Source organism: Vipera ursinii, assembly GCF_947247035.1.
Source record: "Vipera ursinii genome assembly, chromosome: 3".
NCBI classification, from domain to species: Eukaryota; Metazoa; Chordata; class Lepidosauria; order Squamata; family Viperidae; genus Vipera; species Vipera ursinii.
Window position 1 is genome coordinate 33,532,424 of NC_139516.1, and position 24,791 is coordinate 33,557,214.

At 40.4% G+C, this 24,791-nt stretch overlaps 2 protein-coding genes across 6 annotated transcripts in view; one reads left to right on the top strand and one right to left on the bottom strand.

Moving 5' to 3' along the window:
* Positions 1-17,122, top strand: LOC310638173 (CMP-N-acetylneuraminate-beta-galactosamide-alpha-2,3-sialyltransferase 2-like). 4 transcript variants are annotated; one of them, XR_014492054.1, is made up of 9 exons: positions 3-446; positions 2,728-3,038; positions 4,550-4,740; positions 5,962-6,141; positions 6,510-6,555; positions 7,567-7,686; positions 8,545-8,689; positions 13,888-14,054; positions 14,596-17,122. XR_014492054.1 is itself a non-coding variant. In XM_083359001.1 (7 exons), the coding sequence occupies exons 2-7, from the start codon at positions 2,772-2,774 to the stop codon at positions 8,710-8,712; spliced, it is 972 nt and encodes a 323-aa protein (XP_083215127.1). In that variant the 5' UTR covers positions 6-446; positions 2,728-2,771; the 3' UTR covers positions 8,713-8,764. The 4 variants fall into 4 exon arrangements, 1 of the variants encoding a protein (XP_083215127.1); XR_014492055.1 differs by lacking the exons at positions 13,888-14,054; positions 14,596-17,122 and adding an exon at positions 11,324-11,799 and having other exon boundaries at positions 6-446; positions 8,545-8,763; XR_014492053.1 differs by lacking the exons at positions 5,962-6,141; positions 13,888-14,054; positions 14,596-17,122 and adding an exon at positions 11,324-11,799 and having other exon boundaries at positions 1-446; positions 8,545-8,763.
* Positions 13,068-24,791, bottom strand: part of ERGIC3 (ERGIC and golgi 3) — a 20,362-nt gene continuing 8,638 nt past the window's right edge. For both annotated transcript variants that reach the window (XM_083358999.1, XM_083358998.1), the window contains exons 7-13: positions 24,126-24,183; positions 17,894-17,925; positions 17,183-17,279; positions 15,381-15,445; positions 14,314-14,450; positions 13,942-13,997; positions 13,068-13,513 (exon numbers count right to left, since the gene is read on the bottom strand). In XM_083358999.1, coding sequence (XP_083215125.1) covers positions 13,434-13,513; positions 13,942-13,997; positions 14,314-14,450; positions 15,381-15,445; positions 17,183-17,279; positions 17,894-17,925; positions 24,126-24,183 — 525 coding nt within the window. In that variant the 3' untranslated portion in view covers positions 13,068-13,433. The remainder of the gene's footprint in view (positions 13,514-13,941; positions 13,998-14,313; positions 14,451-15,380; positions 15,446-17,182; positions 17,280-17,893; positions 17,926-24,125; positions 24,184-24,791) is intronic.

Here is a 24,791-nt window from a genome sequence, read left to right on the forward strand (position 1 = left end):
GGCCTGTTTCCCTTTGGGATGGTGTGTGATCAGCCCTTTCTTCCACATTTGCCTTATCCACTTTCCTCCCTGTTGTTGGAGACCAGGCCCTCAGAGGATGTATACACTCTCTTGCTAATGATGTTTCTTCCATTTCTCAAGCTGTTCAGGCCCTCCATCATCCAGGGGTGGATCATCCACTCTATCCTTTCCTTCCTGGTGTTTAGGTGTTTTTCACATCCTAGACTGCTTCTGGCCCTTTAGCTGACTGCTGGACAGGGCACTTCATTGTTCTTCTCACTACCCATATGGTGGTCAAGGTTGCTGGACTTCGTGCTTGGATTCATGCTTGTCTTCGCTCTTCTTCACCACCTTCTGACACTGAGGACCACGTTGCTTGGACTGTGGCCCCTGGTGCTGAGGAAGACCTTGGGCTGAAGCTTCTGTTTGAGGGCCAACACTGATCTGTAAGCCGGGACGTTTTAGTCATTGTCATACCTGTGTCTGCTAGGCTTCTACAAGGGCGATTCTTCTCACTGGCTTCCTGCTTAATTACATCGTGAGCATCACTTCTCTCTCTTGGCTGACATCTGGGTTTTTTTTATTTGGGTTGTTCATCCTTTCTTTTTTAGTACTGTCTTGTTTTTCTTTCCCTACTCCATGCTCTCTTTTGCGGGGGGGGGGGATTATGGGCAGTGGTCAGGTTCAATTATGGGTGGTGGGCTCCAATTTCCCAGTCCCTCTTTGGGGACTTGGGGCTCCAGCACCCATATACTGGATATGCAAGCATGGATTCAGCTTTTGAACATAACAGATGAATCTGCGCAGTTATATCCCCCATTGGTATACGTGGATTGGCCATGGAAACTACACCCTTAGAAGCCTTCATGTTCAGCATGGCCAGTGTAACAAGGGGATGGACTCTCCCTGTGTTTGGGGCAGGAAAGTTCTTCCAGACATAAGTTAGGGATTTATACACCTTGCACAGTCACATGGAAGGTCAGTACTGGCATGTGGGCTGGTTGGCATAGATGTCATCAGACCTTTGGCCTTGACTACAAGGAGGTCCCCTCTGCTCTTTGTAATTCATTTGCAGCAATGGGACTCATGACTTATATGTCTGGTGTTAGAGATTATATGCCTAAGGGGTTGGAAGGTGAACCAGGCATTTATCTTGCTAACCACTAGGACTGGTGGTTCCTTTGTGGTCAGCTTGCCTGCAAGTCTTTGCCAGCTTACTGATCTGGTACATGTACCAAAGGGATTATCTTTCCCTCTGTTCATATTATCCAACACAAGGATACCATTCATCTCATGGAGGAAGGAATTAGGAATTACCCTAAAAATCTGAAGATTTCTACTGATGGGGATGGTTTAAGGAATTATTCTTGATACTCTCTTTGTAGTATTCCTTGTTCTTGTATCCTGTTGTGTCATTCACCTCTTGCCCCTATTCACCTCTCCCTATCTTCAACAATGTGGCCCGCATACAACAGAAGCCTATCCCATGTTCATACTTTTGCACACTGCTCTAAGTATGAAAAGTATGTTGACACAGAATTAGGGGACAGTATAGGAAATATCAATTGTGACTGTGCAGATGGACCTACTGTCTTTGGGCTCTTGCAAAGTCCTTGATGCAAGGTCATGAAAGGCCAGCAAGGAAAATACCCAATGTCCTAACCCAGGGCTTTTCAATCTTTTCACTCATTGTACCACTTTTAGGATATGGCAACATCCGAGTACCACCAGTCACCTAGCAATGTGTCAAAAACTTGATGACCAAAAAAAATGGAAAAAGTGATAAAGTATAGGTAGTCCTTAACTTACAACAGTTCTCTTAGTGACTGTTCAAAGCTACAATGGCACTGAAAAAAGTGACCTCCAAGCCACAGCCGAGCAAGACACCTGCCTGCCCGCCCAGCAGCACTCTTCCTCCTGTCTGAGGTTTTCATTGTTGTGAGCATTTCTGTTGAGGATTGGCAGTGGGGGTGGGGTGGGGAGGTGTTTGGTTTTTATTCCCCCCCTCTGCTGGGTGGTTGCAGCAGGTTTTGGTCACTTCACATGACCCTGGGACACTGTGACCATCATAAATATGAATCAGTTGCCAAGCATCTGAACATAAATCACAAGACCCTGGAGATGCTGCAACATTCCCGCTGATGGGTGATTCTTGTGGGCTCAGAAGCTCCAGGATCAGCGCCGAGCTCCAGCTGGAGCCTGGCACTGATCCTGGCGCTTCCACTGAGCCCTGACAGCCCCGAAGAAGTGCTGATACTGGCGCTTCCGCTGAGCTCTGATAGCCCTGCAGCTCCAGCCATCTCTTGCTCAGGCTTGTGCAGTGCTGCCACTGGTTCAGCTGATTCCCTTCCCCTGCTACCACTTTTCTAGGATGGTCGCGTACCACCTGCCAGGTGCCAATGTACCACAGGTGGTACCCGTACCACTGGTTGAAAAGCCCTGTCCTAACCCACCCAAGAACATACAATATCTTTAGGGAAACACCCAAAAGGGAACATGCTTGTTACTTCTGCTCTCTTATCTGCAGTATGCCAGACTTACTGGGTGAAATCTTTATCATATGCGTGTCAGCTTTGCTGGATGCTTGGTTATGTAACTAGAAAGAATAAATACAAGGATTTCTTGTCTTTCGGGGCTACTCTCATTTAGAGAAGCCTGTCTTTTTGTTCAGCTGAATAAAAATGTAAAGCTTGAAGGCAACTTCTGGTTTCCTGTATTTTTTACCACCAAAACCTCAGAACCCGCATATCAAACTGATGGAGTGAACAAAGATGTGTAAGAAGAAGTTGTGGATTGTTCTGGCCTTATGCATTGCACTTTCTATCTGGAAGATATATATCTCTGTTTCACCTTTGACAAAAAGTTTTGATGAGTGGCTAGTGCAAGACTCATTCATGAAAGAGGAAATGTGTCACTATAACAGATGCACTGGCCTAAGCAGCTGGGATTGGTTTTGTGACCACTTTAATGCCTCAATAAACCGCCGGCTGATTCTTGAAAACTCTGATATCCCACCAGAGGTTCTTCAGTGGTGGCTGGTGAGTACTGCATCATATTACTAAGCTAAACAACTATATCTATTTAGAGAAAAGAATCGGAAAGAATATTATTCTCTCCACTAAGCAAAGTGTTGGTTATGTGTAGTACTTGTTCAGATTTGTCTTTCAGTGGAAAATAAATGATAGAGGCTTATTTTAGCATTTTATCTTTGAGTTCATTTTAACTAAGACTGAGCATAGCAAAAGCATTAAAGTCCAATAGAGTGAACATTCATAATCTTCATATACTTATGTAAAACATATTTTACACAATTTGCCTTTTGCTTGCTTTTTTCCTGTACTTATCAAAAACCTGGCTTCTCTTCTTTCCCCTGCTGAAATATCTAGATTGTGTTATCTTTTGGCTAGATGGATGAAAAAAGATAAGATCTGCTTTTGTTTCCTAACTGTAGAGAAACCATTCATTGTCCATTTAGCCAACAATCCTCCTGAATGTTGTTACAATCTGAATTCCATCAACATTGCATGGAATGGGAGTTAGCGTTGAACAATTTGTAGAGGGCCATAGCCTCCCTGTCCATAATGAACATTTCCGAGTCAGCCAGTTTGGAAATCTTCAAGCTGTCCTTTGGTTTCTGTTAATCTTTCAGCTCTGTTCTCATGTCTTATAATGTATCTAAGGTATAGAACATTTTTTCTGTTTAGGACTATGCTTGCTGTTTGATGTGTGGTGAGTTATATGAAAAATTATTTTTTTATTTTCTCTAATGGATTTACTAGAAATTAACTAGACATATCTACTGAAATTTTACTTTCCATATATTTAATATTTCTCTGCTTCTGTGTCATTAATCATTACCATTTTATGAATAAGTTTTAAGTAAACCCCAAATTAATCAATCATGATTAAGAAAGGATAAATCTATAAGACCAAGAAAACCATTTGGTAGGGAAAGATTAGCACTGCAATGAAAAATGATAAAGAATTTGTTTCTATCATATGGATAAATTGGTTCAATATTTTAAGTTCCTTAATGCACCTGAACCATACATTTCAGATAGGTAATATTTACATAACGTATTAGGCTAGAATGTGACTGGCCAGTTTTTGGTTCAGTATGTCTTGTGAATAAGTCACATAGCCACTAATCCTTTTACCAAACATTGCTCCAGGGCAGGGGTAGGCGACCTCGACTCTTTTATGACTCATGGACTTCAACTCCCAGAATTCCTGAGCCAGCTATGTTGACTCAGGAATTCTGGGAGTTCAAGTCCATGAGTCATAAAAGAGCCGAGGTTGCCTACCCCTGCTCTAGGGCATTGAGGCTACACAGCTGTACCTTCTTCCATGTTTGTTAAAGAAATAGTGATCTTTTTTCATGGTCAGACTCCTACAGATATAGGTCCCGCTTTTGAAATCAGTATTGACCAGTGTAGTTCAGAGGTATCCAAAGGGTCTGTATTTCTTCCCCAAAGTAGATCATTTTCTTGGGCAAGTGTTATTGAAAGTCCCCCCAGCCTGCTTCTAATGCTCTATATTATTTCATCAGAAGCTACAAAGATCAAAAGATGGCAGCCAAATACAGATGATAGCAAAAAATCTGTTTGACCTCCTTCAGTCACCCCCTGCTAGAATTCAGGATGTTGCTCTTTGTGGAACCTGTGCTGTGGTGGGAAACTCAGGAAGGCTGAAGGGCTCCAAATATGGGGAGAAGATAGATTCTCACAAATTTGTGATGAGGTAGGTAGAACAGAGCATATACATAAAGAATGAGAGCGAGATCTACAGCCCTCAATTTAGATTCAAAAGACACACCAAAGATTGGTGCAGTCCTTTCCCAAGAGTGATATTTTCCTATTTCATTCTTCTTTTATTGTTACATCATCTAGTTTGACTGTCCTAAAATGGTAGGGAGTTGGGATATTTATGCCACGTTTGATTTGATTCAAAGGCGGTGTTTTGAATATGCAGCGCTATGAACTCAGCATGTCTCTGATTTGTTAGAGCAGTAGCAGCAATAAAAGTGTTTTCCATGATCACACAACTCTGTTGGGATCCAAGAAAAGATGACATTGTATTAATGAATCACAGACAGAAACTGCATTCACCTTCTGAAGCACTTTGAATCTGAATTAAACCTCAAGGCATATAAATTTAATAATGAAAAGTAAAAATCTTTTAAAGTGTATATATAGAAAAAATGTGATTTCCTCTATTGACAGCATGTGGCCATCAACAAATTGACAATGAAAGAATGACCATTACAATTTTAAAAACATTTTTATCCTGATAAATGATCCTAAGTTTGTAATCAGCAATCTAATGCGTTGCTGCTATGATCAGATATTATAACTGGTTATTGTAAGACTCTATTGTCTTAGGGAAGAAAAACAGTCTTTATGCGTCAGGTATAGAGATCTCAGTCTACATCCAGTTGGGGTTAGAAAATCCCCATTTCTAAGGGTAGGTGGTATACATTTTGTTATACAGATGGTTGCATGTACTTTGCCCATTATGTCACATTCCCAAAATAGGGACCTAAAGTAGGCACCATGGGCCAAGTCTGAATATTTTTAAGCCATGAAATGAATGCCTTAACATTATCCAAGGTTTAAAATTTGCCCCTTAAAATCCATCCCAAATCCTAAATTCTCTTGAGACCACAAAAGGCATGCTGCATGCAGCTTATGGACCATATTCTGTACTTCTAGCACACAATATATATTATCCTATTTAAATTCCTCTCAAAAAGTGATAACCACATGAGGAAATAGATAAATAGTCTCAAGTTAATAAAGCACATTGAATATCATGTAGGTGATATCCATAACTTTATCTGGATCTGTGACTTAGATCCAGGTTTTGTACTTAGTAAATTTAAGTAATGATTTTTCCCATGTGTGTGACCTAGGTATCTTGAATAAAAAAAAATTCATTAGGTTTTTTTTAATATTCTCCAAGAATGAACACTGCACAGGTTACAGGTTTTGAGGAAGATGTTGGTACACGAACCACACACCATTTCATGTACCCAGAGAGTGCTGTGAATCTCCGCCCTAATGTACATCTTGTACTAGTCCCTTTCAAACCCCTGGATCTCAAATGGCTGGCCAGTGCCCTTTCAACAGGATATATCCAGCAGTAAGTATCCTCCCTAAGTAGATGCAATATAAAAGGCTGGGCAATTACATAGTAATGTCATGCTATCAAGCATTCCTAGTGTTATTAGGATATCAAGCATGATTCCATTCTTGGATGGCAAACACATTTCTCACTATTTCAGGTATCTATTTGTCATTATCACTTATTAAAGAAATTTCCAATGAAACTGGTTTTTCATAAATGGATTTCAGTCTACCAACCAGAGGAACAAAAATAAAATCATGATTAAAATCAGAAGTCTCCTTATTTGGGGCTACCGTAGACTAATATAGTTTTCTTTATACAATTTTGATTAAAAGAAAATCAAATAATGTTGAATAGTAAAAATTCTTCCATTCTTTTCACAGAACATACAAAAGAGTTAAACGATTTATTAAAGCTGATAAAAGTGAGGTAAGGTATAAATGAAAAAAACAATAATGCATTTATTAACTATTACAACTCTTTTTATTTTTTGTGGATTAAAATAATCAGCACTGGAGTCCCAACTTCATAAATAAAGTGTATGTATTGTTTTATATAGGGACGCGGTGGCTCAGTGGGTTAGGACGCTGAGCTTGTCGATCAGAAGGTCGGCAGTTTGGCGGGTCGAATCCTGAGTGCCACGTAGCAGAGTGAGCGTCTGTTACTCGTCCCAGCTTCTGCCAACCTAGCAGTTCGAAAGCACATAAAAATGCAAGTAGAAAAATAGGGACCACTATGGTGGGAAGGTAACAGCGTTCCGTGCGCCTTTGGCGTCTAGTCATGCCGGCCACATGACCACGGAGCCGTCCTCGGACAAGCGCTGGCTCTTCGGCTTTGAAACGGAGATGAGCACCGGCCCCTAGAGTCGGAAACGACTAGCACGCATGTGCGGGGGAACCTTTTCCTTTACCTTTTTTATTGTTTTATATTTATCTTATACATTAAATGCATCATATTTCAAGGTGATAATATTCCTTGCTAAATAATAAAATATGAGAGGCGGAAGAAAAAAAGTTATGGAGGCCACCGTACTCATTCTTAACAGTCAAAGCAAACTTGTACTAGGAAGGATCCAACTAGGAATCTCTTAGGAATATGAACTGTTCTCATTCCAGGCTACAGGTGTGGTATTTTGTGGTACCTTGGCCCTGAAACCATGGAATAATTGCACATACTGTCAGGGGCTGATGTGTCCATGGAGAGGGGATCACCCATTCTACTTTAAGGCCTAGGGCAAGGGTAGGCAACCTCGGTTCTTTTATGACTCATGGACTTCAACTCCCAGAATTCCTGAGTCAGCATAGGTTGCTTACCCCTGGCCTAGGGGAAATTAAGGACTTTTCTTGCTCTGGAGTTATTCTTAAAAAATAAATGGATCAGCATGAGGAGGAATCTGTGATCAACCTGGGTGACTCTTGTTTTACAAAATTATCTTTTTAGATTCTAATACTTCACCCTGTTTTCCTGAAATATATCCATGACAAATGGACATGGCATCATGGAAAGTATCCTTCCACTGGGTTGATTACACTAATTTTTGCCATCCATACTTGCACACAGGTAAGTGCTGTAGAAAGAACCACCCCTCTTAATTCTGTAAATCAGGTGTCCCCAACCTTTGGGCTGTTGCCCAGTATTGGACCACAGCCCATTGGGAACTGGACCGTGCAAGCAGCGGGCCACCAGGTGAGTGTGTGAAGTTCCAAGGGAGCTTTGCAAGCGTTCCCCGTGCTTGTGCAGAACCATTCCCTTCCCCCTCCCCCGCCACCTTCGCCACTGGTCTGTAGAGCCAGAGAGGTTGGGGATGGCTGCTGTAAAGGGGTTCTGTGCTAAATGGCCCTTGAGTTCCTATTGCTTCACTAACCACTTTTAGCTCTGTTCCTAAAACAATTTATTTATTTATTTATTAATATAAATCTTGTTGGGAAGCTACTAAATGGCAGATTGTAAGAGGCCAATTGATAGGACACTTTGTACTTTAATCACCAAAATGAAAAATTATGACAAAAAATAAATTCAGCATGAGTTACATTTTAACTACTTGTTGTTTCACTTTCCACTTTGCAAAACCCATATATAACTTTTGAAAACAAAGAGTAAAATTGACATTTGAGGAGGGATATAAATTATGCAACTTTGGCATTTATGTAATGAAATAGACCACAGGTGTCAAACTCGCTGTGTCACGTGACATGTGACTTTTTTCACATTGCTGGAGCTAGGGTGGGCACAGCCTCCGTATGATGCCACCAGCTCACGAGTTGGCAGTCGTCCAGCATGGCAATGACAATTACACTGCAAGAAGTGTAATTCAAAACATATAACAGGGATTAGGTGTCTGATCTCTTCAGTAGATGTGTAACATTTACGTTTTTTGCAGACATTTACTATTTTCTCACTTGCTCCTATATGTGGTAGGTTTCTGTCTTTGGCTTTGGTGCAGACAGCAATGGGAATTGGCATCACTACTGGGAAGAAAACCGTCATGCAGGAGCCTTTCGCAAGTCTGGAGTACACGATGGACCTTTCGAGCTACAACTCATTGAAAGGCTGGCAATTGAAGGCAAATTGGCATTCTATAAATAGTTCACAATTTAAGATTTTTTAAATTCTCTCTGTTCTGGTTTCAAAGAAAAGACAGCCATGGGCCTGACCCAGGTTATTGAGGGCCCGACTCATGAGGGGGGTCACACTCTCGACCTGGTGTTCCTGTCTGGACAGTGGTTGGATGATCTGGGAGGGGGTTCTCCATCCATCACCCCTCTGTCATGGTCAGATCATCACCTCCTGAGGCTGGTTTTCCGTCATGCCATCCCCCGCCGCTGGGCGGCGGAGCCGACCAGGTAGTTCCGCCCCAGACGCCTAATGGACCCAGATCGGTTCCAGAGGGCGCTTGGGCCTATACCTATCACCCTTGCCCACAGCCCAGTCGATGCCCTGGTGGAGGCCTGGGAAACGGCAGCCACCAGGGCACTCGACTGCGTTGTACCCATGCGACCTCTGACCCGACGCAGATCCCGTTGGGCCCCATGGTTCTCTGTGGAGCTCCAGGAGATGAAGCGCCGGAGACGAGGTCTAGAGAGCGGTTGGAGATCCAGCCAATCCGAATCCGACCGATTGCAGTTAAGAACCTTTATAAGGTCTTATCTTGCGGCGATAAGGATGGCGAAGTCTAACTACTTTGCCGCCCTTATCACGTCCGCAGATAATCGCCCGGCCGCCCTGTTTAGGGTGACTCGCTCCCTCCTTAATCAGGAGGTGAGAGAGGATCCCTTGCAGGGACGAGCCGAGGAGTTTAGTCATCATCTGGCGGACAAAATCGCTCGGATCCGGACCGGCTTGGACTCTGACTGGGCAGAGTCTAATGTGGAGGAATCAGGCGGTCTTGAGCACGTTATCTGGAATGAGTTCGACCCTGTTTCCCCTGATGATGTGGACAGGATCATGGGGAGACTGAGCACCACCACCTGTTTGTTGGATCCGTGCCCCTCCTGGCTAGCTTATGCGGCTCGGGAAGGAACACGAGGCTGGTTCCATGCAGTAATAACTGCTTCCTTGAAGGAGGGTGTCTTTCCTGCCGCCTTGAAGGAGGCGGTGGTGAGACCCCTTCTCAAGAAGCCTGCTTTGGACCCGGCTGTTTTAAACAACTACCGTCCAGTCTCCAACCTTCGCTTTCTGGCGAAGGTTGTTGAGAGCGTGGTGGCGCATCAGCTCCCTCTGTTCCTGGAGGAAACTGATTATCTGGACCCGTACCAATCGGGCTTCAGGCCCGGACACAGCACGGAGACGGCATTGGTCGCGCTGGTGAATGATCTCTGGAGGGCTAGGGACAGGGGTTGCTCCTCTGTCCTGGTCCTATTAGATCTCTCAGCGGCGTTCGATACCATCGACCATGGTATCCTACTGCGGCGTCTCAGGGGGTTGGGAGTAGGAGGCACCGTTCTACGGTGGTTCTCCTCCTACCTCCAGGGCCGCTCGCAGTCGGTGTTGACAGGAGGGCAGAGATCCGCCCCGAGGTCTCTCATTTGTGGAGTTCCTCAGGGGTCGGTTCTCTCGCCTCTCCTGTTCAACATCTATATGAGGCCGCTGGGCGAGATCATTCGTGGTTTTGGGGTGGGGTATCATCAGTACGCTGATGATACCCAACTTTTTCTTTCCACCCCGAACCAACCCAGTGATGCCCTCTCCGTGATGTCCCGGTGCCTGGAGGCGGTTCAGGTCTGGATGGGGAGAAACAGGCTTCGTCTCAATCCCGCCAAGACTGAGTGGCTGTGCATATCGGCATCTCGGGTTAACCAAGTTATTCCATCCTTAATGATGGGGGGTGAGGTGTTACCCCCCGTCGATAGGGCTCGCAACTTGGGCGTCCTCCTGGATTCACGGCTCAATTTCGAAGACCATATAGGAGCCGTGACCAGGGGGGCTTTTGCTCAGGTTCGCCTGGTGCGCCAGTTGCGTCCCTATCTGGACCGAGACGCCCTACGCACAGTTACTCACACGCTTGTGACCTCCCGTCTGGACTACTGTAACGCTCTCTACATGGGGCTGCCCTTGAAGACCACTCGGAGGCTTCAACTGGTGCAGAATGCGGCCGCGCGAGTTGTAATGGGGGTTTCCCGATACTCCCATGTAACACCTCTACTCCGTGAGCTGCATTGGCTTCCGGTTGCCCTCTGGGTGAAATTCAAGGTGCTGGTTATCACCTATAAAGCCCTACATGGCCTGGGTCCGGGATATCTGAGGGAACACCTGCTGCCGGCATCAAATGCCCTTCGCCCAGTGCGCTCCCACAGGGAGGGTCTGCTCAGGGTCCCGCCGGTAAGAGATTGCCGGCGGGTGACACCCAGGGATAGGGCCTTCTCGGTGGGAGCACCTGCCCTCTGGAACCAGCTGCCGGTGGAGCTGAGAACTGCCCCCGACCTCCGATCATTCCGCCGGGGCCTGAAGACCTGGCTCTTCGAGCTCTCGGGCCCAGACTGAGGAGAAATTTTTAATTTGGGGTTCTTTTTAATTGAGTACAGGGTCAATTTAATATTTTTAATTTGGTTCTTAATTTTTGTATTTTGGATTTTAATTCCCTGTAAACCGCCCTGAGTCCTCAGGGAATAGGGCGGTATATAAATATAAATAAATAAATAAATAAATAAATAAATAAATAAATAAATAAATAAATAAATAAATAAATAAATAAATAAATAAAAAATAGAACACAAGAAGAGGAGACATTTCGGTTTGTTTAATGCACTAAATATTAAAAACATGAGTAACATGGTCCTGCTTTTCTGAATTTACATATTTTAGAACAACAGAGACTATAAACACTATTTGTTACTAGCTTCAGATTTTGCTTCTTTCTCTGAGTATGAAACCAGACAGAACCATTCAGATTTGCTAGCTGTGTTTTTGACAGCAGAAGAAATTGGAGCACCAAAAGTAGCATCCAAAGAAACATATTTCTGATTATTTTCATAACAGGTGTTTGAATGTGAACTATATCTTTGAATTGATCATTCATTTTGTGTTTCTCCTTCCCTCCATCACAATTTATAAATCAAGTTCTCAGTAAATTATCCAGATTTTTAATATTATTTGAATATTATTTGAATATTATTATTTGAATATTATTTGAAAATGATTGCTGGAGGTATGTTTATTAAACTTATATACTACCCATCTTATTGTTTAGAGTGATTCTAGATTTATACTATAACAGCCATTATTTAGGAATATCCAATACACTAATTGGCTTCTCTACATTAAGCTTCATCAATTCTAGACCCAATATCAAAACACCTAAGGAATATTAGCAATAATGAGAAAATTCACATTATTTCTTTGATTTTTTTTATTTAAAACTTTATTTAAACAACGGTAAGCCAAGTAGCCAATGAATTGGTTCATAGTTTTCTATGACAGAACAATTTTTGTTGGCATGACCATTTCTATGATTAGAAATATTGCATGATAGCCTTTTCCTCTGTAAAGTAAAACTGAAATGCAGGATAAATCTATTTCACTAGGCAAAAACACACTATTATCTAAATACTTTTATGCTGCTCCAATTAGAGAATGAGTAAATAAATAAAGGGTCAGATTGGCACTGAACCCTACTTAATTGACCCCTGCTCTTCTCTCCAACTGCTCTGATGGGTTTTAAGCAGAGAACCTCCCTCTCCACACAACATTTAACCTAATTCCCAAAACCTGGAAAATCCTGACCTGCTCCATTTGTATTATTCTTCAGCTCATTATGACTCTCATCACTTCACAAAATGTCAGTGCGGTTCCTAGCCACTGATAGATTATCCATCCCAAATATCACTCAGTGCTTCACTTTAGCCACTGCTGCTCTCAAAAAGGATAACATATAAATGATGTGATCAGTAAAACAGCAAAAATTCAGTTACATGGTTGTAGACATTTAAATTAATGTCATGAAGAGTAAAGTGCCATAGTGGTGCAGTTGATATATACTCCCAAGATGGAGTAGAAACCAGTGAGGAAACTATTTGTACATTAGGTTCCAAAACATTTGGCCTAGAGTAGGCATAAATTCAATAGGTCATCATTTTCACAACCATAAATAATCGCCTTACCTGATCAATCATCACAATGATTAATGAACAGGATACCTCCGTCAGCTGGACAGTGAGATGAAGAATGAGATACTGCTAATACATATATGAGGCATTGGGAAAAGGGTTGTGAGACAAAGAACCAGTAATTTCCAACTATATAGCAAAATATTCTAATCAACTTTAGAAAATGAATAACCAAAGATGAAGATCATGTGACCTATTGCAGAGTGTGGTTAGAATTAAAATATTACATACCAATGAAGAGGGGAAAATGGCTGCCATAAGCAATATTTTTGGATATAACAACTCTTGATACTATATAAGCAAGCTTTAAAAAAGTAAATTATCACATCACTTTAGTAAAACTTTTTCCTGAGAATTTATTCCAACCACACATTTTACAGTATCACTAAATACAAATTAAATTAGAAATAACTAGTTTTAGATATATACAAGTTCTTGCAGTCTATATTCTGGATGATACTTTTGTTTTGGAATATAGAAATTGGAATATATGCCAACAGATTAAGGTGAGTATTAAAACATAATTGTTTTAACAGCCACAAACATTGGTTTAAATTTAATCCCTGTTTTACTTGTCCCAGGACTGGAATGTCAGTCTCTTCTCAAAGTTCCAATTATCTTCACTTGGCACATTCATACTGGACATTGATGTTAGGGTAATTTTTCATTTCTTCAAGTCTTTTAGGAAGCATTGGAGAATCTAATCTATGTAGTTTTTCCAAGTTCAATTTTCTTCTGAATGGCTCGAGCTGAATGATAGATCAAAGAATCAATGAGTCCTGCAACTGAAAGGAGGAAAATGAGGGTCAGTTTAATTAGCCCATATGGAAAGGAAAGAAAACAACAACTGCAATAATGCCACAAAATAAAAAGAAGCCCCCTGGCATTCTTTCCAAATTCTACTCTTATGGTATAATACATTTGTAACCATGTCAATTTAATCTGGTTGAATCAATCAGGAGTTATACATTTTCAAAAGCTGTATAGTAAGTAGAAACCACAAATATTACTCATTACAAATAGCAACTGTCAAATTTTCCCTATTCTCATTTTATTTTCAATGATAATGGCAATTCTGCCAACGTAAATGATAGAACTGATTTGAAAATGCTCTGAAAGTATGATGTATTGATCAAAACATTTACAAACTAATTTCCAGATTCAAAATGAACAGAAAACTATTTAAATTTCTGGAACACAAAAATCCAGTTACCTGTAAACACTCCTCCAATAATGGCACAGACGCCTGTGAGAAAATGTGTAAAGGACCTGGATTTGGAAAAACATTAATATGAATTTACATTCTGAAGGCAAAAATTGAAACCGGTAAGATAATTGTTTTATTAAAGCCATTTCATGAATTACATTTATGATTACATTTATACTCAGACAAAAGTCAGATACTTTCAGCTTGGATCTGTTGATTTCAGAATATCTTCCAGAAACCACACTTATTATCAATCTCTACGTATCATACATTTCACATAAAACATGGCTTCTACAGACACGTTAAATGAAATTTCATCTGGGGAAAAATTAGCTGGTTTTTTGCTTCACACTCAGACTCATGTTGAGAATCTCTCACCTGTGCTTCTCCGTTAATTTCACCATCATGGGAGAAAGCTCATATAGTACAAACACACCAGGTAGGCCTTGATCTCCAATTAGTCCATTAGCTATTTTTTCATGCCTTGTTACTGAAAATTGATTTGTCCTCACCATCTACAAAAATGTTGAAATAGTTGATTAGTGTTAGGCACCATCCAAACTGAAGAAAAAAAAAGAAAAATGCAGCTAATTGTGTATGGCTTTGTGTATTCTTCAGGTAGGAGCATTGTTAAGTACATGTCACTCATTTCTCTTTTAGGTATGCCAGGAGACTTGTAACCATAGTAAAAGTGACCTGCAACTATCTCCTTTCAAAAATATCTGTGATCCATATTTTGGAAGATCCTAGGCCCACTATTCATAGCTTAATAACAAAATAGAATTGTTTAGTAGAATTGCTCGCAATTTTCTATCTGGTATTTATGAATGCTATCTCTTCATTCCCCATTAAATATAGCAGATTACTTCCCCACAGAAAGGACCCTGCTGAAAATTTGAATTCTCCTTCATCCTGTAACCTTTCCACCTGCATTTCTCACAGCAGATTTGTGGGATATATAAAAGGAAGAGAAAATAATACAGGTAGTCCTTGAGTTACAACCATAATTTTTGTTGCTAAATGAGACGTGAGTTTTGCCCCATTTTACAACCTTTCTTGCCACAGTTGTTAAGTGAATCACCTCAGCTATTAAATAAGTAACACGGTTGTTAAGAGAATCTGGCTTCCCCATTGTCTTTGCTTGTCAGAAACTCACAAAAACTCACATGACACTGGGACACTACAACCATCATAAATAAAAACCAGTTGTCTTAATTTTGATCACATGACTACACAACTACTACAATGGTTGTAAGTGTGAAAAATGTTCATAAGTCACTTTTTTTCCATGCCATTGTAACTTTGAATGGTCACTAATGAACTGCTAGAAAACGAGGACTACCTGTAACAAAATCTGAATAAAAGACTGTTTTAATGTTGAATTTAACCAAATTTAAAGAAATTACTTAAAACTATTTAAGGAAAAGACAATATTCAGCTCTTACCTCACCATCAACTTTCATGTACACAGTGGGGACTACTTTTACAAAATATTGGAACATCATCGAAGCTAAAAGCCAAAATAAAGTCATAATGGGTATGGGTGAAACAGAATTGTGTTTTTAACCCAGTACAAATACTGTATGATGTGGAATGACTCTGCTGGATTGTTTTGGATTAAATGTAGTTCAGCAGAAAAAAAAATCACTTTGGTTGTTCCAACTTCAAGCTGAAATAAAATTGGAAGAAGTCCCAGAGTGATTTTATAGGGCACAACAAAGCTGATTTACATCACTCCATTTTTCATCGCATATATATTGTTAGCCACCCCATCACCTTTCCTTCCCCAGCCACGAGAGTTGCCATCATGCACATGCCACTGCAAAGAAATCCCTCACTGCCAGGGATGTCCACATACATTATTGGCAAAGAAAACCAAGAGTGACTTTTCCCCTTTTTCCTCCTCAAATCATTTCTAACTGGAAAATGCATTCTGGGCACTGTATTTGGAACAAAACACCTCCATTGTTCCATTCAAGGACTCAAACAATTGAAACATTTTTCTATGGGGTGGAGCACCAGCTCCCTCATGCACAGCATAGCTCATGCCAAGTGTAAGTAACCAAAATTGACTGAGTAGAACTCAACCAGTAATTTGGTAGGCATTAATAGAGTTGGGCATGAAATCCACCAGGATCTTATCTTCCCATTCTCTTCGGACTGCTTGTGAAACTCTACTCAATATCAAAAAAGACTATCACACACAATGTATTGCATTGCTGTCTTAGGGGGAAAATGCAAATTTTCCTGCAGAATTAAGTATTAACATAAATCCTAATTATTGTGTGTGAGTATCTATGTAGCCACCTTCTTTCTGCATGTTTTAAGACTTCTCATTTAATAATCCTGGAATTATCTATAGTCTCCTACCCAAGTATTGGATCGGGTATGACCTTGCATAGCTTTTCTCACAGAAGCCAAGATTTGTAGGTGCTGCCACCTACTGTGGACATCTAAAAACTTGGGATGTGCAAAACAGTGTGGTTAATTGCTGGAACATTCTTTGTTCTGCAGAACATTGTTTTCCCATAAAATGCATAGATCTCAAAGTGTTTTTCAGAATAGGAAGTGGCTTGTAATTTCACACAACTACCAAAAAGTTAAAAGCTGGATTTGTACAGAAAACCTCAAGAAATGTTAAAACTTCAAGAATCTTAAAACAATGACTTAGGATTCAGCAAGAATTTGAAATAGATTAGCACCAGCCATTTTAGGGGTGAAGTTTTATGAATTTCAGCAAGCTCTCAATCATTAAGTTATTTTTATTATTATAACTTGGATCTGCAATTAATAAAACTAAGATGACATATGAAGAGAGTAAAGTGAGAGGTTGAGGCTAGGAGTCCTTCCTTAAAGTAATCAATAAGATTAACAACTCCTATCTTTGGAAGGCCTTTTTGTTGCTCTCCCCTTCACACAAATTGAAAAGGTTAGAAGAAATTAAAAGGTGATACTGTAAAGAAGACCGTGCAATTAGGGAATATCTATTAACACCTAACTCTATCCACACTGCTAATGAAAACATGTAGAAAAAAGAGAGGATATGGTTCCATTAGACATATTCCTTATTCTGAAGTTAAAAAAGGGAGGGAAAGTTGCATTTTTATGGTTCTGCTGAAAAGTTACCAAACTCCAATTTATAATTAAAATGATTAGTTTAGCTAAGGCAACAAACGGTAAACAAATGTTGTGCTGGTTGTCACCTTCATTTACCAGTTTAGATTGAAAGGCTGCTTCAAACCAATACCTTGATGAGCTGTGACAACTGTTCCATCAAGTGGGTTCACAAGGCCTGGATAATCCTTCCCAAATGAAAGATGCCTGATAAAATGTGTTATGTTTATCTGAAACAAGCAAACAAAGTCCCCAAATATCAAGGAGTTGAAGAAATAGCACAGATGGAACAGGCTGGAGGCCATTCACAGTGCAGGCACCATTTTATATGATGGATGAAATATGACTCTTGTTATTCATCAGTTCCCATCTAGTGCCTAGGCACACTCATGTATTTCACAGGCTTCCCTCTTTGTGGAATGGAACAACAAGTGTTTAGCACCTGTGCCAGTTTATGCCAGGTCAGAACTGCTAATATTGTTTCCTTCTGTGTTCCTCCGTGTACGTTACCCAGGGGAAGAAGTAGTGCAGCTGTCCCCAGGCAATTATACATCTGTACTCCCTCCTGGGAACAGCAGCCAGGATAGGTTGTTTGTGCTCAGTGATCTACGTTCTCTATCAAAGAGGACAACAATTCTAGCAAATGGGGAGAGGGATTTTTTTAAAGCATGATTTATAATGAATGCATTGTATAATGAACTCTACAATAATTTTTAAATAGAACAATTTCATTACTCCTACAGTTATAATGTTGTTAATATATGACAAATTATCTACATGTAGATCTCCTATCCCTTTCAATGTAAGTAGAAAGCTCAAATACAAGTTCTCTTAGGGAACTTACATTGTCAAGTCCATAACTCTGAAGATCATGAACTGCAAAAGACAGACAACATATAAAGTTACTGAAGCAAGCCTTTTTGTATGAGACAATTATGCATTTAAAAAAAACAAAAAACTAAAAGTTGATTTTTTTTAGAATTAGCATTTCTAAGTAAAGATCATGATACACTTTTAAGCTGAAATAGTTTAAATAAATAACTTAAATAATTTAAATAACTAAAATAAATAGCTCCTCAGTCGTAAACACACACATAATTTTTTTAAAATCTGCCATTATGGCCCTAAGCTGTCTTCTCCTCAGCAATTTCACAATCTTTTAACTGTTACTCTTTCTTTTTACTGATGCCTAAACCCATTCAGGATAAATTAAAAAGAAAAAAAAACATCCACAAAATATCCCAACTTGGTTGTAATTATTCTGTAAATTACTGATTTCAGAAAGCAGACACTTTATTTAAGCAGGATCTACCAAACACATAAACATTCCTCTTTAATATCAAGGGCCTTAAAGAAATATAACGAAATATTTAGATATAAATTGTTTAAACATTCCATTTAGCAACTAAACTCATGAAACATTACTGTAGCACAAACTCTTAAGGATTTGATCAAGGCAACGTAAAAGAATGTGTCAGATCCAACTAAGCAGGAAGATGAGATGCAAAGGTAATATCTAACTGGAGCTACGTTTGGAAAATCTTAAATGACGTTTTATATTCAAAATGATTGTTTCTCATATTATGCAGTAACAAACATAAATATGGTGTATATATGCAGAGGGCATGATAGAACCCTACCATTTTATAGCAGGAAGTTCTATCCATGGTTAGTTGAAAATAATACACAGCTCCGTGCAAAGTATAAGGTACTTTGTATTTTTAAAATATATTTTTTAAATGTGTGCGAAACTGGTGTCAATGATCTATAAAATAGAATGCACCTAAAAAAGGAAACATTCGATTTCATGACTGGGCAAAACAACCCCATTCAGAATGCTCCACTGGAACATTTCAAGTTGCCTTTTTTTCCATTGTGCTATCAAGTTGTGGCTGTAAATTAGGTCTCTAGGATATTGATATCTTTACTGTTCAGAATTTCAGTACATTCCTTCCATCTTTCATCTTCTTCAGCGTATCAGTTTGAGGTTGAAAGCTTCCTTGATTTAATTTCAGAGTTCTGGTTCCCTGTCAATGAGGTTCAGGACCTCAAAGCGATTCCTGGTGTTCTCCTTGAAAACAGGGGGTATGTGCTCAAGATCAAATTTTGGAAACTGTTTTGGCTTTAGTCTTCTGGTTTAGCTCGTGTGCACATCCTGACTTAGAACTTGCACACGAGCAATTCTTGATCTGTTGCAAAGCTTCCAGCCGCACCTTTGCCGCTAAAACTGAGTTCTGCCACTTCTTTGTATCAATATGATGTCATGAAGAAATCACTGAGGTGGCAAAAACTGAAAAGTGGTTCTGCTGCTTCACTTCTGTTCCTGAGAATATCTGGCTAGCTACTATTTCCAACACTGGCATTCCTGTCTCTAAGTACAACACATCTTGCTTGCATTCGATTTTGGATTGAATTTGACGATGAAACTGATCAACCCCTCCTTCTGCATCAACGGCTGCAGCATAAACTTGCCTACCACATTAAAGGGCTCTTTGCAAAATCTAATTGATACTATTTAGATACGGATTGCATTGTACCCAAGGATGATCTTTGCTACATTATTCCTGATTTGGAAGCAAAATGGACAGCATTTAATTAATTAATAAAATCATCTGACTGAAGGTGTCCAATTTCAGTCCATACAATTCACTAATCTTTGAGCTGTCAGAGTAATCAATTCACTTCAGCTTCCACTATATTGAGTTTTCCCATGGCTTCCCCTTTTCCACTGTAATTTTCCCTTTGTTGCTTTAGATCAGGGGTGTCAAACTCAATTTCATTGAGGGCCGCATCAGCACTGCGGTTACCCTCAGGGGGCTGGGTGGGTGTGGCCTGGGTGGGCGTGGCCTACTGGGTGGGCGTGGCTAGAGTGCGTATGGCCTACTGGGTGGGCGTGGCCAGCTCTACATCGTTCGCATCAAGGGTGCCTATGGGGGCTTGGGCAGGAGTGGGACAGATCTGAGGGTCTCTGGCAGAAGGAGGGTCTCTGGGCCAGGACCAAGGCAGTGGGGGCCGTTCCCTCACTGTTTCCAGGATGGCTTCGCGGGCCACATGAAACCACTTTGCGGGCCGGATCCGGCCCCCGGGCCTTGTGTTTGACACGTCTGCTTTAGATGTTCTTTTCCTGCATAGCAGCAACAGCAACTAGCTATCCCGAGGGCTTTACTTTAATTGTATCATAAACGCCAAATGGCAAAAATAACTCAGCTCTTCCTCAGTAGCATGCCATCTAACCTGAGGATGAATCATCATTCAGCACTGAACTGCCAATCATTTTAAAGCTTGAAATGTACTGAGGGTTGGAGGCACAAAAAACTCCAATGAAGTAATTGATGGGCATTACTTGTACTAAGATCCCTCTTGTCGGCTCATGACAAAAAACTTTTCTCTTTCCCATAGCAAAAAGAAAGAAGGAAACGCTCTAACGTGGTTTTCTGTGGTCAGCCAAGTACATATCTTTCTGATGCTAGTGGTCTCGAAGGGTGAAGTAATCATCACCGGGTCCTTGCTTCTTGGGAGAGATGGGACGCTCTCCCTCTTCCACCACAAAAGAAAAATATAAAAAGCAGCAGATTGATGCTTTACAACAGGGGTCTTCAAACTCGGCCCTTTTATGACTCATGGACTTCAACTCCCAGAATTCCTCAGCCAGGCACACTGGCTGAGGAATTCTGGGAGTTGAAGTCCATGAGTCATAAAAGGGCCGAGTTTGAAGACCTCTGCTTTACAATAACTACCACCACCAAGAGTACAAATTAACATCACCACCATCATCGCTATTGGACTATTTAACCACCAGACCACTTCCTTTTAAATAAACAACTTTATTGCACAGCAGCTTCAAAAGAAAAAAAGGAAGAAAAGCACTATTGTATTCCGATAAAAAAGCTAACAGAACCTGCATCTAAGTTTAGATGCTAACGTTTAATGTCAGAGTGTAAGTTTAGTCAGCAAGGTACTAAAACATGCACAAACAAATCAGCCCAATTTAAATTTTAAATGCACTATAAAAACTCAAAACCTACAAAAAACGTAACAGCCAAACCCTACCAAGCCAATCATACCAACATAAAATTTAAAATACTTGTTTCATTTGTAAAGATTTGATTAGATATTGAGAGTTACGTTTATGGGACAAACCTGCCAATTCTATGAGTGATAGGCTTCAATTACTTCTGATATATAAGTTTTATAAAAATTCCAATTTATTTCTCTTGGAAAATAATTCATTGTGAGGAGTTGACAAATGATAACATTGATACTTCTACAAAGGGGTTGTTCCTCTGTCCTGGTCCTATTAGATCTCTCAGCGGCTTTTGATACCATCGACCATGGTATCCTACTGCAGCGTCTCAGGGGGTTGGGAGTGGGAGGCACCGTTTTACGGTGGTTCTTCTCCTATCTCCTGGGCTGTTCGCAGTCGGTGTTGATGGGAGGGCAGAGATCCGCCCCGAGGCCTCTCATTTGTGGAGTTCCTCAGGGGTCGGTTCTCTCGCCCCTCCTGTTCAACATCTATATGAAGCCGCTGGGTGAGATCATTCGTGGTTTCGGGGTGGGGTATCATCAGTACGCTGATGATACCCAACTTTTTCTTTCCACCCCGAACCAACCCAGCGATGCCCTCGCTGTGATGTCCTGGTGCCTGGAGGCGGTCCAGGTCTGGATGGGGAGAAACAGGCTTCGTCTCAATCCCGCCAAGACTGAGTGGCTGTGCATATCGGCATCTTGGGTCAACCAGACTATTCCATCTCTAACGATGGGGGGTGAGGTGTTACCCCCCGTTGATAGGGCTCGCAACTTGGGCGTCCTCCTGGATTCACGACTCAATTTTGAAGACCATATAGGAGCCATGACCAGGGGGGCTTTTGCCCAGGTTCGCCTGGTGCGCCAGTTGCGACCCTATCTGGACCAATATGCCCTATGCACAGTCACTCATGCGCTCGTGACCTCCCGTTTAGACTACTGCAACGCTCTCTACATGGGGCTGCCCTTGAAGACCACTCGGAGGCTTCAGCTGGTGCAGAATGCGGCCGCACGAGTTGTGATGGGGGTTTACCGATACTCCCATGTAACACCTCTACTCCGCGAGCTGCATTGGCTTCCGGTTGCCCTCCGGGTGAGATTCAAGGTGCTGGTGATGACCTATAAAGCCCTAAATGGCTTGGGTCCGGGATATCTGAGGGAACACCTGCTGCCGGCATCAAGTTCCCTTCGTCCAGTGCGCTCCCACAGGGAGGGTCTTCTCAGGGTGCCACCGGTAAGAGATTGCCGGCGGGTAACACCCAGGGATAGGGCCTTCTCAGTGGGGGCGCCTGCCCTTTGGAACCAGCTGCCAGTGGAGCTGAGGACTGCCCCCGACCTCCGTTCATTCCGCCGGGGCCTGAAGACCTGGCTCTTCGAGCTCTCTGGCCCAGGCTGAGGATTAATCTTATTTTAACTGGGGTTTTATTTAGACAGGGACACATATAATTTCTTTTAAAATTTGTTTTTAACTATTGTATTTTGGTTTTTTAATCACCCTGTAAACCGCCCTGAGTCCTTCGGGAAAGGGCAGTATATAAATGTAATAAAATAAATAAAATAAATAAAGTTTACCTTAAACCATTGTTTACTATAAATCCTGTCTTCTTCTTCAAAACCATATTTGCTAACTTTGCAATGGTGTTAAGTCTGGTCTTTATATATACTCTACAAAAAGTTTGAAGGGGACCTTACTACTTTACATATATACAGCTTCTATAAGAAAATTTGTGTGATTCAATGGATTAGAAAGGATAAATAGCAGTACATACTCTAAATGTTCAGGGAATTTGTTTTTTTAAGAACAGAATTATCATCAAAACAATCTCAATATTTTAATGGAACATCATAGCCATATAATGCCCATTCCCAGATTCTTGAACCAAAATATCATCCTCAGTTTGGTCAAATCCTTAAGTATCATCAAGCTCTAACAGGAGAAATTAGTCCCCTTCATTATAGACAGTACAGAATTAGCAAATAAAATAAATCAACAAGACTTTAATTTCATCAGCATGCATGCATATTTCCAAATGTTTGAACATTACCTAATTCAGTTAGGACTGCATGTAACAGATAATAAATAATAGATTTACAGAGGTGGTATCCTACTCAGGGTATTTTGACTTAATTATTTTTAGAGAATAAATTCTTAGAAGACAAATAAAGAACCAAATACTTTTCACAAAGACTTTGTACCTTTTGCAGGCAATTGAAATTAACAATGTCAAACATCAGAAAAATGAATAAAGTACTGCCAAAGAGACTTTCCACACAGGAATGAAAAACTGTAATGAAGAGTAGCCAGCCCAGAATTTGACTCAATTTTCAAGAAATTATTATACAGTTTTTTCATAGATATCAAGTAAATTTGCAAGCTTTGTGCAGAAGCCAAAGCCCTTCTTCCTCTTGAAGATTAGCTTATTTATTCAGTTTTAGCTCACGATCCAACCGATAAGATTTACAGATTTATGTAGAACATCTCAAGTGCCACATACAAAAAGGAAATAACACATTATATTCATAGTAGAGTGCATGCCGCAGCTGCAATAAAATTGCAGAGCATATGAAGATCTTTAAAATCACAAACCTAATGTTTGTTGCTTTAAATTACACATGAATTTTTCAGTCTTAAATATCCAACATTTATTTGATCTAAAGTGTACTGAATATGTCATGTATGCTGACATTTTATTTTTATATGCTGAAAACATACTTTATTAAATCAGTCCTGCAAAAGGAAACAGATGGTCATATCATCTGAATGCCTTTAAACTTGTACTTATAGCATTCCCTATACAGAAGGAGAGAGAGAGATCCTTGCATACTACAACTTTCTTATTCTCATGAAAACAGTACTTTTGAAATGTTTCTTCTTGCTAGTTCTTCTACACTCCATGAATGATGTATTAATTATACTGCTAGAGTTCATCACAACTACAGTGTAGTAATTGGACTGATAATATATAAACACCATCAACCAATCAATGTATCCTAAAATTTAAGGGAGGAGGCGGGGAAAGTTTATAAGATATTCAGTGCAAGTGTTACTTTACCATGAACATGAGACTGTTGAAAGCTTTTTCCTGGTGCAAAGTGAAAATTGCCAGCTACCTGTAAGAGAAATCCAGATCTCATTCAATGATCTAGTTTTCTATACCAAACAGCATCAGCTTTGAAAAGTGTGTCTTTTTAAATTAAGAAAATCCCTCTTATTTGGGTATTTAAAAGGAGCACACATACCTTTGCCTGAAGTGGAATCTGAACAGATGCTTCTAACATTTCAAATAAAGCTATATATAAATCCATTTTGTTTTCATTTGTAAACAACAGCTAAATTCAGTTTGAGAAAGAATATTCTGGGCCTTTCAATATATCAGTCAAAATATAGAGCCCTTATATAAGAATGAGCACTCCATCCTTATTTTAAATGCAAATTGTTTACTGAACTGCACACTGAAAAGAGGCACTGCCTCAAACATATGCCTAACTACATTTAAACTCAATACTATTCTTATTAAAGGAATTAGAGCACATACTCAGAAACAATCCATTCACTGAATAGTAAGCAATTATTTCATAGAGTCTGAATAGCTAAAGATTTGTAAGGTTCTGTCAAAGTCACTTGATTGTTAATGAATCTGGCTTGACTGCTTGTCAGAAGGTGGCAAAAACTGATCACGCACCCTGGGACACAGTAACAGTCATATACATGACCAGTT

Coding starts and splice junctions, on each gene's coding strand:
- LOC310638173 (XM_083359001.1), top strand. CDS start 2,772: ATGTGTAAGAAGAAGTTGTGGATTGTTCTGGCCTTATGCATTGCACTT. Junction 3,039..4,549: donor AGGTTCTTCAGTGGTGGCTG/GTGAGTACTGCA, acceptor TTATTTCATCAG/AAGCTACAAAGATCAAAAGA. Junction 7,687..8,544: donor CCATCCATACTTGCACACAG/GTAAGTGCTGTA, acceptor TATATGTGGTAG/GTTTCTGTCTTTGGCTTTGG.